The sequence below is a fragment of the Castanea sativa genome, chromosome 4, assembly GCF_040712315.1.
Source record: "Castanea sativa cultivar Marrone di Chiusa Pesio chromosome 4, ASM4071231v1".
In the NCBI taxonomy this organism is placed as follows: domain Eukaryota; kingdom Viridiplantae; phylum Streptophyta; class Magnoliopsida; order Fagales; family Fagaceae; genus Castanea; species Castanea sativa.
Genome location: NC_134016.1, coordinates 5,174,265 through 5,187,401, shown reverse-complemented (window position 1 = coordinate 5,187,401; position 13,137 = coordinate 5,174,265). Strand labels below are relative to the sequence as shown.

The 13,137-nt window shown below is 34.6% G+C and overlaps 1 protein-coding gene across 1 annotated transcript; it reads right to left on the bottom strand.

The window, feature by feature from the left end:
- Positions 1-2,498: 2,498 nt before the first annotated feature.
- Positions 2,499-10,446, bottom strand: LOC142631653 (uncharacterized). The gene is made up of 14 exons (XM_075805877.1): positions 10,297-10,446; positions 8,046-8,138; positions 7,616-7,970; positions 7,203-7,389; positions 6,433-6,667; positions 6,286-6,354; positions 5,587-5,688; positions 5,384-5,424; positions 4,511-4,644; positions 3,745-3,808; positions 3,565-3,661; positions 3,348-3,466; positions 2,993-3,015; positions 2,499-2,891 (listed from the first exon to the last, which is right to left on the bottom strand). The coding sequence occupies exons 2-14, from the start codon at positions 8,083-8,085 to the stop codon at positions 2,804-2,806; spliced, it is 1,554 nt and encodes a 517-aa protein (XP_075661992.1). The 5' UTR covers positions 8,086-8,138; positions 10,297-10,446; the 3' UTR covers positions 2,499-2,803.
- Between the last annotated feature and the right edge of the window lie 2,691 nt (positions 10,447-13,137).

Genomic DNA, 13,137 nt, shown 5'->3' with positions numbered 1-13,137 from the left:
CTTTCTCAAAAAAAATATATATATACATTTTTTTTAGAGTAGTAATACATGTACTACAAATATTATTACATTGATCTTACAAATTAATGTATCACCAATTCGAAAGAGACAATTTAAAATTCAATTATGAGGTGATTGAAAACCCACCAATCACATTCATTGTCACATCTGTTTGTAAGTTTCATGTTATAAAATTTATAGTACCTTTAACTTTTTCATTATTTTAAGAAATGATGGAAAAAAAATAATAATATGATCACTGATGTAGTTCAATAGAAACTTATCAATAATAAATACTACGTTTCAACCTTTAGACATTATATAGATATAAATAAATTCAGGGGAAAACCTATGAGAACTGTGCTTGGTCACAATGGTGCAGCTCCTTTGGACAATAGCTTGTGTAATGGAAGGAAGAATTGGTTTTCGTGATGGCTATGCAACAATCAGTGCCGATGGTTCCAATTTGACTCCTTCGAGTGAGAGAAGCTCTATCACTTCAATGTTTTGTTGTTAATCTCTCTAAACGACATGACTAAACAGCAATTATGCATGATTTTGTGTGCACTAACGTGTAACAGAAGGCCACTACAGGGCATTGTTTCAATTCCTAGGCCCTAACCTTCCTTAGGGAAGGCACCAGCTCGCCTTTCATTCTATCCAATACTTAAAAGACAACAAGAAGCAAGACAACCACAGACATAAGTAATTTATAACAGGAACCAGATGATGACAAGTGACAACACAATCTTAGCTGGCAAACCATCATTTATCAATGCAGCTCTAATTTGAAATCATTAAATACCGCCAAAAATGTTTCCTGATATTTCCAATTATGTTATGTTCGTTTTAATTCCGTACCAAATTTTATTGTAATTTTTTCAATCATTTTTCCTTATATGTATATGGATTTTTAATTATAAAAGATGAGTATGAGAGATTGTGAAGACTCAAGCTTCAAAGGATGAACAAGTAGATTTCGCGAGTGTTTTGCGAGAAGTTTACTCGTGAAAAAAGCCACATGTAGAGCACATGACTAGAAGATGAAGAGTCATGTCAAGCTGTACGATTTCACAAGTGTCTCGCGGGTAAGGCCAACCCGCGAAGGACTTGCGAAACTCTCTGTTTGGCAAAAAGTTATATTTTGCTTTACCATATCTTTACCCACATATATACCCTCATTACCCACAAATTGTATAGTGTGTTTTTCAGAGAGAAAACCGTAGAAAATACACTTGAGAATTAGAAATTGTTATACTCACAATCATCTACACATTTTCTTGTGGTTTTCCTCAACTCCTACCTCTCTATCTCTACATCCTTGCGAAGTTGCTAGCCCAAATACCTACCACACATATTCTGAGTGTAAAGTGAGATTTTAGTGCTGTTAAGAAGTATTGGAAAGAGCCATTCATTGGCAGATACAATCAGGTTGAATTGCAAGATCCGAAAAGTTAGAGAAGACAAAGATCCGATAAGTCAGTTAGTAGCAAGAGCTTGAAAAGCTCAAGTACATAAGGTAGATGAAACTTGGAGGGTCTTTTGTTATTCGTATACTCTAACTTTATTCTCTAGTGGATCAATTTCGACTTGGAAGGTCGCGGAGAGGTTTTTTACCGAGTTCTTCAGTTTCCTTTTCGATAACACGTTTTGGTGTTATCTTTTGTTTGCATCTCTTTCCTACTCTTTTTATTGTTAATAATGGATGAATATGGCTTAAGGGAAGCAATAACGGTTATTTGCGCTTATTTACCTTTTGTTTCGCACTTAGTATAAGTTAAAGTAAAAGCTATCTAGCCGTAATTTTAATTTGGGAGTCTAAACAAACTCGTGTTTTTTGCACAAATCTTAGCTTTCAATTTCCAAATAAGACATTAAGAGGTGTTTGATTTGTATTTTCAAATAACAATTTTCAATTTTTAAACATTACACGTATTTTCACACTTTTTCACCCACACGTATCTTCATAAATGTTTTCAAATAACAATTTTCAGGTTTTAAACACATGTACCAAACAGCCCTAAAGCATTCAAATTTCCCCTTTCCCCAATTATTAAATTATCAACAAAAAAAAAAACATTAAATATCAACTTTGCTATTACCAAAAAGAACTACATCCATTATCTAGGGTCCGTTTGGATAGAACTTATTGCTGAAAACTGAAAACTGAAAACACTGTAGTAAATTAATTTTTAAATGTATAAATAATATTGTAGGACCCATTTTGAATAAAAAAAATAACTGAAAATAAAATTTGTGGGTCCGTAAATAGTACACGAATGCACTGTTCACGGCAGAAAGCAGCTAAAAAGTCAGATATATACGGCTACTATTCATGAACAGTAGCCGTTTGTCCCTGAGAAGCGTGTTGTTGTAGGAAAAAAAAAAAAAAAAAAGAGGAGAAACGTAGGACAGTCAACAAGTGCGGCTGGGAAAAAAAAAAAAAAGTGGCAAAACGCTGAATCCAAACGCATTCCTATAGTCTAATGCTCCATGTCTTCCAAAACGGGGGCATCCCCTTGTCGCCCCCCCCCCCCCCCCTTATCATTATATTTCCAATTAAAACTTACAAAGCATGTACTATCATAAACAAAGTTACACTCTTAATGTTAAAATACTTTGACCGCCTCAAATTTGTTTGGGAAAATGCAAGCCAAAATCTCGCACAAGAACCAGTATACGCTTAGACCTGTTCAAGGATCAACTGCAGGAAGATTCACACAGGAGCCTCAAAGTCCATGTTCAGGTGCATCAATCGTATATAATGGATTTAGGAGCCATTTAACAACACTCCCGCATTCAATTATGAACCCCCAGCATCCTCACTAGCCTTTTTCTCCTTTTGTTTCTCCCTTTTTTTCTTGTTTCGCAGTGCATTCTTGCTCATTGCTCTAAATTAATCAACGAATAAGCATTTTGATGACCGAATCAGTTTTATAAAATCCAAACCATGAACATAAAGAACAAACAAACAGATAAGTAGGGTACTTACTCTTTAGGAGCCTCTCCAAACAGCTGCATACAAAATAATTAAAATCATCAGAACCACATAGAGCAATTAACATAATCCAACTGAAATTCAGTGTACGCAATTAAAGCTTGTTTTAATTTTTACCCTATTTTTATTTACCAAAGAAACATGTTTTAATTTCATTAAATACAAAATAAAATTATCTCCAGTATTATAAATAAGAAAGAAGAACATTTTTTATCAAATCTGATACCAAATGCAGGGAAGAATTTGGTCCAAGCAAGAATGCCAAATGCAACTATATGAAGAGCCTGACCCTTGATGTCAGGAAACAAAACAATTAATGATTGAGAAACAAGACATGGATCATGTATACCTCTGCCTGAATGGCAGCAGAATTCTTAGCATGTGGTGGCCGATATGCAGCAGGCTTCTGTGCAGGAGGGTTAGCGGAGGTGGTTTTTGTGGAAGCCTGGGAGGATTTTGACCCTTGTCCTGAAAATAGTTGACTCTTCAATTAAAAAGAGAAAAAATTATACAAGTAAAAATCCAGAAAAAAATAGATATTCAAAGCACTAAGCATGAGACAGAACCTTGTGATTTTTTTTCTTCAACCTTTAGAGAGTCAATAGACTTGATGAGATCAACAATTTCAGCAAACCTTTCAGGTGACTCTGGTTTCCAATCAACCTGTACAGATAGTTCCCTTGAAAAATCAATTGAGTATAGCTAATGGATATAAGAACATCTAAAGGGTCGCAATCAACACTGACCTGATACAACTTGTCAAACATCCTCTTGAAGTATAGAGATCCATTGTGGTGGAAAATTTTAATCCTTCAATAAGAACAAGAAAATCACAAAATGATTCAATTGCAATAAGTGTCTGAGGACCAGATCATCATACTGAATCCCATCCACCTAGAGGATCGCATGTACATAAAAAACCCAGTATGGAAAAAAATATATATGCTAAGACATCCTTATGATGCTTTAAAAGTAGAAATAATCCAAGGTTTCCTTTCAAATAACAAAAGGACTACTTTCTACAGGCAATCACAAGGCTTAGAACAAATGCCTGAGCGCTGACCTTGTAGTTTAAGCATCATAAATTTCTGGAAATACAAACCCACCCCCCCCCCCCCTCCAAAGAAAATAATATAAATTGAAACTGTAACCAATCAGCAAGGGTATTTCAATAATTCTATTGGCGTGTCATTAATTTATGACCAACCAAATAGAACAATCAAATCAATATAAGGCCAGTTTCTCACCAAAAAAAAAAAAATCAATATAAGGCCAGCCATCTGAATGGTCTTTACAAGCAAGAACAGAATTTTATGCCCATGCATGGACAAATGCTCTTTCACAATGATAATTGGGAGAATCTAGAAAAGTACTCTCAAATAACTAAAATACAAGCTACGTCTTCACTAAATTTCCAGACTTTTACCAAAAATTTGTGACACGTACCTACTACCCAATAACCCCCCTCTTTCCAATCAACAAAATGCCAAAATATAACAAAGGTTAACATACCCATTGTCAACTTGTAGTCTTGGAGCTGTAGTTGCAGTCATGAAATAGCGTCCATCTGGGGACCATTCACTTGTCACAGACCATTCAGCCTTAGTTGTTCCAAGCTGCTTTTTCTCTTTATAGTCCCAAAATGCCTAGAGGGTAAACAAATACATAAATGAACTCCAGATCTGAGAACCATTATCTGATTATCCTCTCTCTCAGCCAAAAAGAAAAAGGAAAAATAACCTTTTGACATTATGGGTGCCTATGTATGGCGTTTTTGTAGAAACAATATTCTAGTTTTCAACCTTTCTTTTGCTTTTAACTTATTGATGAGGGAAAACACAATTTGAAGAGGGGGACGGGGGGAGGGGAAAATCTGGAAAAGCACCAAATGGGGGAAACAAGTAAGAGAGACAACAGGAGAATAATTGGCTTCCCAAAGTCACAGTCCCAGGATGAAGAATCTCCGAAATATCACTAGAAGCAGAATCCTGAGTCTCGGAAACCAGAAACATAATATTCTTTCACCTCAACTCTGATATCTTCATTGAAGACTAGTAAAAAGATCTAGCCATCCTTTCACCACAAAGGCTCCCAAAAAATAAACAAGTAAATGTAACAGTTATTGACCAATCACATTTCCTGCCAATATAACTGATTACATTGGTCAATATTAAGAATTCTATTTTAGAATCTTTTTTAAGCCCAGGGAAGATTGTGAAAATTGTTTGAAAAATAAAAAAGTACAAAGAAGAAGATATCATGGAACATTAGGTTATTTTGGAAGAAAAAGTGTCCCAAGTCGTGGGAAAGACAAAATCAAACTAATTTTTATCACAGCCGACAAAAGAGCAAGAAAAGAAAGCGAAAGCATCTAAGAATACATACCATGTCACCAGGTAAGTTACCAAAACCTGCCAAACATAGAACTACAAACCAGAGAGTTAAGGCCACTTATGTAAAAAGTATTTTTCAATTTTTGACAAATACATATATTAAAAGGAAGAACAAGCTTTTCTGAAATCTGAAAAAATATATAAATTTGATATTCTGAAGAAGTATATGAGATCTTTCTTTTCACTGGAGGATACATTTCCCTTTTGGGTTCCACCGGATAGTATTGTAAGGTCCTGTTCCGAGCTCAAGTAGAGGATTACACTTCTTGTCAAACACAGTTGCCTTAGCAGGCATAACTATAATAAGTTAAGGGGTAGAATAATCATGCCAGCAATTGCAAAAGAAGATCATAAACAGCTGAAAGCAGAACATAAGGATCCAAACATATGCATAACAATAGGCATCCAAAATAAAGAAAAGGAAATCCTTCCAGAGAGTTCATAACCTTGGTCCATTGCATCGACTAGAAATATTTATTAGCAGATGCAATGATGCATGGCATGTAACATGAGGATCCACTAGTGGAGGCACCTCACCCCAGATATCATCTTTGCCCCACAAGAATTTAAATGAAAAAAAAAAATCATAATAAAATATAATTAAAAAATAAAAATCCTGCATTTACTCAATCCAGAGATTTATGAATTTATTTCGTGCCATCAGGCCTAAGAAATTTTTTAGAAAATCTCAAACAAAAACCCCGAACAAGATCATAATTTAATCAAAAGCTAGACCATTGAAAGGCAGTGAAAATCTACTAATCATCAGCACGCCAGACATTGTTAATAAAAATATATGAAAGAAACTCAAAGATATGGTTAATAGGTTCACCAAATCTGCTTATTGGACAGTTGACTCTCTAAAATATGTAATCTTACAGAGAAAAAGGATACATCCATAAACAACAGCAAATTCTGAACCAGAATAAGACCACTGAACATCATGAACCGGCCCCTCTTTACCTGCCAATTAATTCAACAATCAGTTGCTTGCACTCACTTAGAATCAAAATTTGATTTACAATTAAATTTAGAACATACGAAGAGATACAACTCCTTCATAGGTGCCGTCTGTTGTCAAGTAGTTTAGCTTTGATTCTCCATAGTAACTTTGGTTGGTTTTATCGACATCAGATTGCACAACAGCAAGAAGCCCAGTCGAGCCACGGTTCCAATTCAATTGAACAGTTGAACATCGAAAAAAACTTCGACGAGCAATAGGTTGACTCTCTGAATCTTTTCCGCAAGAAAATATCTGAATACTACCCGGAACCCCCTATATGGGTAGAAAATCTAACTTCAGAATGAAATAATAATAAAAGAAAACCTTGAATATGAATGCTAAATATCAGTAGTATTTCTAGATGCCAAATGAATGTGACAAAGAAATCAAATTTCTACTGGGAATAAATGTGACAAAGGAATCAATATTTTCAATAGTGACATGGCTATGATCCAATGAAGTGAATAAATTCAGAAACCACATTCAGCAATAAAATTTCTGGAACATGATATGTTTGGGTTTTAGCACAGGTATGCTCAGATACCCAATACATGGTACATTGGGCCAGGAGCACCAGCTATGGGGGATTGAAATGTGGAACTGCCACAAATTAGGACACATGATCCAGTTTGCAGTTTGTATGGTGGGAAGGGGGATCCGATAAGGCAGTAACTCTAGTCTGCAACCATCTATGGGAAGGTAAGCAAAATATGCTTATAAGTGTACTGCGCCAAACATTCTTGTATGATTCCAAATTATCCCTTTAGAAAAGATACCCAAATTCAGCCTGCGCTTGTGGAGCACACACCTTAGATTCTGGAACAAATGCTGCCACATGGGACCCAGGTGTCTTAGAAAGCTCAATTGCAGCCAGACCAGGAACTCTTATCCGATGGACAACTCCCTTGGAGAAATCTTGAGCATCAAAGAATTGGATCTCATTAGTTGCCAACCGACATGCAACAACTTCATCAGAGCTAAATCGAATTGAGGGCCTGAAAGACAGAACAATTAACTATTGAAAATACTAAACGTAAAACAAACCTGAATTTAAAACATACATGAACTCCATTTTGCTCAAAAGTTGAGCTTAAATGTCCTATTGGTTACAATAGTAAAATCATATTGTATACCATGACTTGTGCACAGGAAAAGAGTCGGAACTAAGCAAAACATTTTGAATTTATGACAATGTTAGGCCTTGAAAATTACTAGATGTACCATGTGGCTTTTGTCACGTTCTTTTGAAATTGATGATAAACAGGATCCCCAGTCTCCGTATTCCATAAGATCACATTTTTTTCCTGTGGTGTTGAGGCCTTCTGAAAGGTCTGAAGAAAGGTCCCACATGGAGACAAAGAGGCTGCAGATAAATTGGGGATTTGAAAAGATCTGATTTCTTTGTAGCTGCTGCAATCATTTATGCTAATCACAGAGTCAGGCTTCAACACCATGAGTCTGGATCCATCTTCACTGAAATTGACGTTTGAGCAAGGAACCTTTTCAATCTTGATACCAGGTTCACCATTGCTGAATGGGGGCCCGTTCCAGAGCGAGAACCCTTCTGGTCCCCGAACTGGGAGAAGAGGAAAAAAGAGTAAGAGAGAGAAATAATATACAGCTAATTATTCGGGAAAATATAACTAGTTACCTAAAATCTTCAAAGACGGTGAACGGTCAATGGCAGCCATAGCAAGCTGACAGAGGTATATGTGAAGGAGAGGCTACCTTGTTGATAAAATGACTGCAAAAGACAGAGTTAGGCACATATGTTTCAAAAACAATTTTGCTTCAGCAAAGATAATATTAAAAAGCTTTCCACTGAATCAGTTTGAGCCCACAGACAATATTCCCATCAAGTGAGTATTTGTTACTTCAACTGCTATCCTAGGGCTAAAATATCCCATTAAGTGAGTATTTGTTACTTCAACTGTTATCCTAGGGCTAAAATATCCCATTACTTTCTGTGAAATTTAGCACAGAACCAAACAACTGTCTCCTGGCCTCGAAGACACATGAAGTAACTTCTTTTAAATAAAACTATACCATCTCGAACAACATAAGCATCTCATTTCCAATCCAATTTGGTATTCAGGCATGTTTCTTTTATCATTTCTCTCATCCTGTTCTTGGTTTACCGCCACTAACATTAATATTCCTACTCAATTATTTGGTGCGCATAATTACACATGAAACCTACCAACCCCAACCAACCCCCCCCCCCCAACACGCACAAAAAGGCAGAGAATTCAGCTTAAGACAGGTCAATGACCCTGAACCTAGCGGTACTTCTCTTCCATCTAAAGTGGAGGTATAAATTCAAGTGCACAAGAATTATTGGGTCAGAGGTTATCATACCATTTCGGAAAGGGCTAGTGAGCTCTAACTCAAATGCCACTTCCTCCTCCCATAAGAACTGGTGGAGGATAGGTCCGCCCTAAGTTCAAAACCCAATGGGTGCACCTTTAACTTACCAATCAAAAAGAAAGGCCTCAAAAGACAAATAAAAAACTAAACTAAATTTATAACTCATCCATAGAACTAAAAACAGACCACAATGAAAAAACATAGCACCAAAAAATAACTCACATTCGGCGTCAAAAACTACCCTTTTTTAATAAAAAAAAAGCAAGTAACCAAATACTCACTCTTTTAAATTCTCTCTTTCTTTCTATTACTTCTAAAATCACAAATGCCACTTCCTCCTACCATAAGAACAAAGTAGGGTTGGTCCATCCTAGGTTCAAAACCCACCGGGTGCGCATTTAACTTACCAATAATAAAAAAAGACAAATAAAAAACTAAACTAAATTTATACCTCATCCATGGAACTGAAACCAGACAATGAAAACGTAGCATAAAAAATAACCCAAATTCGGCATAAAAACAGTCCTTTTATAAAAAAAACAATGAGGAACCAAAACACACTTGTATAAATTCTATCTTTCTTTCTATTACTTCTAAAATCACAAATGCCACTTCTGCCTCCCATAAGAACAGGTGGAGGGTAGGTCCGTCCTAAGTTCAAAACCCAATGGGTGTTTGTTTAACTTACAAATCAAAAAGAAAGGCCTCAAAAGATAAATAACCAACTAAACTAAATTTATACAATGAAAAAACACAGCTCCAAAAAATAGCTCACATCCGGCATCAAAAACAACCCTTTTTATATTAAAAAAAAACAAGTAACCAAATACACACTCATTTAAATTCTCTCTTTCTTTCTATTACTTCTAAAGTCACAAATGCCACTTCCTCCTCCCATAAGAAAAGGTGTAGGGTCGGTCCATCCTAGGTTCAAAACCCACCGGGTGTGCATTTAACTTACCAATAATTTAAAATAAAAAAAAAAGGCCTCAAAAGATAAACAACCAACTAAACTAAATTTATAACTCATCCATAGAACTAAAACCAGACCACAAAGAAAAACAAAACATCAAAATATAACTCACATTCGGCATCAAAATCAATCCTTTTATAACAAACAACAAGTAACCAATACAAAACTTGTTCAAATTCTATCACTTCTAAAACCACAAAGAGAACACAAGGTTTTCTTCAAATCCATATTACCTCTTAAACATATTTCCCTGCCATTGCAATCTTCAATGGGCTTATTTCAAGCATTCACTCTCAAATTAAGCATGAATTTCATAGCCTAAATTCTACAATTCCAATAAATAAATTATATTACATTAAGTGGCTAAGCCAGAAAATCGAAACGGACTCATTTTGTGAGCTTCTGAATCCTCAAATACTACAAAATGAAGTAGTATAATATTCAAAAGATTTTCACTTTCTTTTCTTTTCCTACGTTTTCTCAGTAACCAAACGGGGTTTAATCATAGAAGTTAAACATCGAGGGTTTAAGAAGAGAGAGAGAGAGAGAGAGAGAGAGGTACCGGGATCGGAGGATGGAGCCGGAGAGAGTGATGCCAGAGTCGAAGCTCCGGCGGAAAATCAACGGGAATTGGAGAGGCACTAAACGACGTCGAACAGTGAGATCTTCTGTGAGCGCGGTGCGCTTTTAGTTCACTGCAACTTTTTGCGACGAGTACCGTGTTATAAAAATTAATAAATAAAAAATGAGGGGGAAAATCCGAATATCCATAAATAGCCCTATAGCCTTTTTTTTTTTTTTTTTTATAAAAAACATAGCCCTATAACTTTTTAATTGGTGTAAGTAAAATAAAAAAACTTTTTAATTGGTGACAAAATAAATAATAATAATTTGATAGATATAACTGAGATTCAAGAGGATACACTGTGGGCAACCAAAAAAAAAAACTGAGATTCAAGAGAGTGCGGTGTTTTGAATGAAAAAGAAAAAGGAAAAAAGGTGTGGTTGGATAATTTTTTTTTTATTTTTTAAATTGACTTATTTTAGATTTTCTTTTTTGACCCAAAGCATAGGTTTTGTTTAGTGGATTAGGACCACTTGCAAAACATGAAGATCCATGAAGGAAATCACAAATTAGCCACTTCTACGCAAATGAAATCATGTTTGCTTTACTCTATGCTTACTACAGTCGCAAATGAACTCCTAGAAAAAAAAAATTTTAATCACAAATGTATTCATATTTTCCCCAAAAAAAAACATGTGGCTTCATTTATTTACTTATAATGAAGTTGCCACACATTAGCTTCTTCCCTAGGTGTGCCGATTTATTTCATAAGTTCAGTCAATCAGATTTAGTTAACGAATTTCCTCAATTGTGACTAAATCAGCTCCTTTCTTTACCTAAGTTAAAACTTATAACAAGTTTGAAACTTAACTCTCATTTAACAACATATCAGTGGATAGCTTCCACCTTTATTCAATGTATGTTTGGCATTGATTATTTTTGTCAGCTTATTTTACTATTCAGCTTATTTTTGTTACTATTTATGAGTCCTACTACACTTTTTGGTACTATTCATGGGTCTCAGTGTACAATTTTAGCTAACTTTTACTTTTATTTATAATATTTTCAGTAATAAATTTTAAATTTCAGCTATATAAACTATTCTCAACCAATGCTCAAAATCAAATCTTCTAGAGGTCCTTGGCCTACCATAAAACCTCTTCATCAAGTCTTGTATTGACAACTCATTATCAATCTTAAATAACTCTTCACTCTTCTCAATAAAAAATATAATAAATAAATAAAACTCTACACTAAAATAAAATTTCATTTAGGATACACAATTATTTGTAGCATTGTGCCCTTCTTACACTTACACGTATTCATCCCATTTACTTTAGTTTCAATTAGTTGAATTGATAAAAAAAAATATATATATATATATCATTGAATAAGGAATCTAAGATTCTAAATTCAAATTGCATTTACATCAAAAAGAAACAGATTAATGCCTTTGCCCTATAGTAAGAGCAAATTATGAAACAAGTATCATAGGTTTCAAATTTTGTTGTATCCATTAAAAAACCAAAAACAAAATGTCTTATAAAGCAACGTAGTTTGACATGAGATGTAAAGTTCAGATTATTATTGTGTTCTTAAGGGCATCTATGTGGAATCATGTAACTCAACTGGCCTTTTCTTGGTGATTTTAATGAATACATCTATGTAGAATGTAATGTGGTGGAAATAAATTGCAAGTAAAGGGAACTCGTAATTCTCTAATCTTCAAGTTTCAATTGCATTGTGTTGATGGATATCATTGTAATTGTAGAATCCCAAATATTTTTTTTATATTATTAAGATGACTAGTGAATAAAATTGGAAAGAGTTTCCAGGTATTTGTTTTATCCCACGGGTGAATGTTGAGATCCTTAAGGATTCCACATCCAATCTTTTTCTAAGGTTTTACTAAGGTCTTATAAATTAGAATCACATCAGTGTTTGGCCATCAGAACAATTGGATGGTATTGGCGTATTGCAGTAGTTTGCAAAACCCTAAAAGTAAAAGAGGGAAAAAGGTGAATACCTTGAGAGTCAACAAACTTGGGTTGCTAATAAGTTCCTATCTTATTCTTTTCAAAACCCAAGATTATGTGGTGTAATGATTCTGGAATCAAACAAAAACAAGTAACCTTATTGAATTCAACTGGGGAATGGTATAACAGTTACTTTGACTATTGTAGTGAAAGATCGAGTGAGATCTCTTGCTGAGTTTGTCTTATTCAAAAGTAAATTATTGTAAGTCTTCATTCATTTGAGTATAAATTTCCTTTAGTTGTTAGAGCAATCGCAGCAGTGGAGCTAAATAGCTATATAGCTATTTTAGCTTCACTCAAACACAAAAAATCTTCCTGCAGTAGTGGAGGTAAAGCAAAAAAATTTAGCTAAAGTACTACAGTGCTCATGTATCAATACATGAGCACTGTAGCTGAGAGCTATAAAAAAAAAAATTATTCACCTTTCCAATTAAATTGTGATTGAATATTTTTTGGGTAGTGGGATATATTATTTTATTATAGTAGATATATTATTTTATTGTGATATTTATATTATTTTATTGTGTTGAAAGCTAAAATAGATTCACTGCTGCAGCATGTTTTGTAAAATGAGTAGATAAATTAATTTTTGTGGAACTAAATTGCTAAAATTTTAGCTCCACTGTTGTGAATGCTCTTACTTTATCAAATTATTGTGTAAAGTTCTCTTAATTGAGGCAATATCAAACTTGTTGGGTCCAATGGGCCTTTCCCTTCACTAGTATATTATTCATGGGCTTTCATGTATCACACACGTCTTCTATCCCCATGAGAATCTCGCTCCTCTTTGTTTGTCTAGCGC

Excerpts from the sequence above, each read along its gene's own strand:
- LOC142631653 (XM_075805877.1), bottom strand. The coding sequence starts at position 8,085 with ATGGCTGCCATTGACCGTTCACCGTCTTTGAAGATTTTAG. Across the intron at positions 3,809-4,510 it reads AGACTACAAGTTGACAATGG|GATTAAAATTTTCCACCACA; the intron begins GTATGTTAACCT and ends TTCTTATTGAAG. Across the intron at positions 3,467-3,564 it reads TGAAGAAAAAAAATCACAAG|GACAAGGGTCAAAATCCTCC; the intron begins GTTCTGTCTCAT and ends AACTATTTTCAG.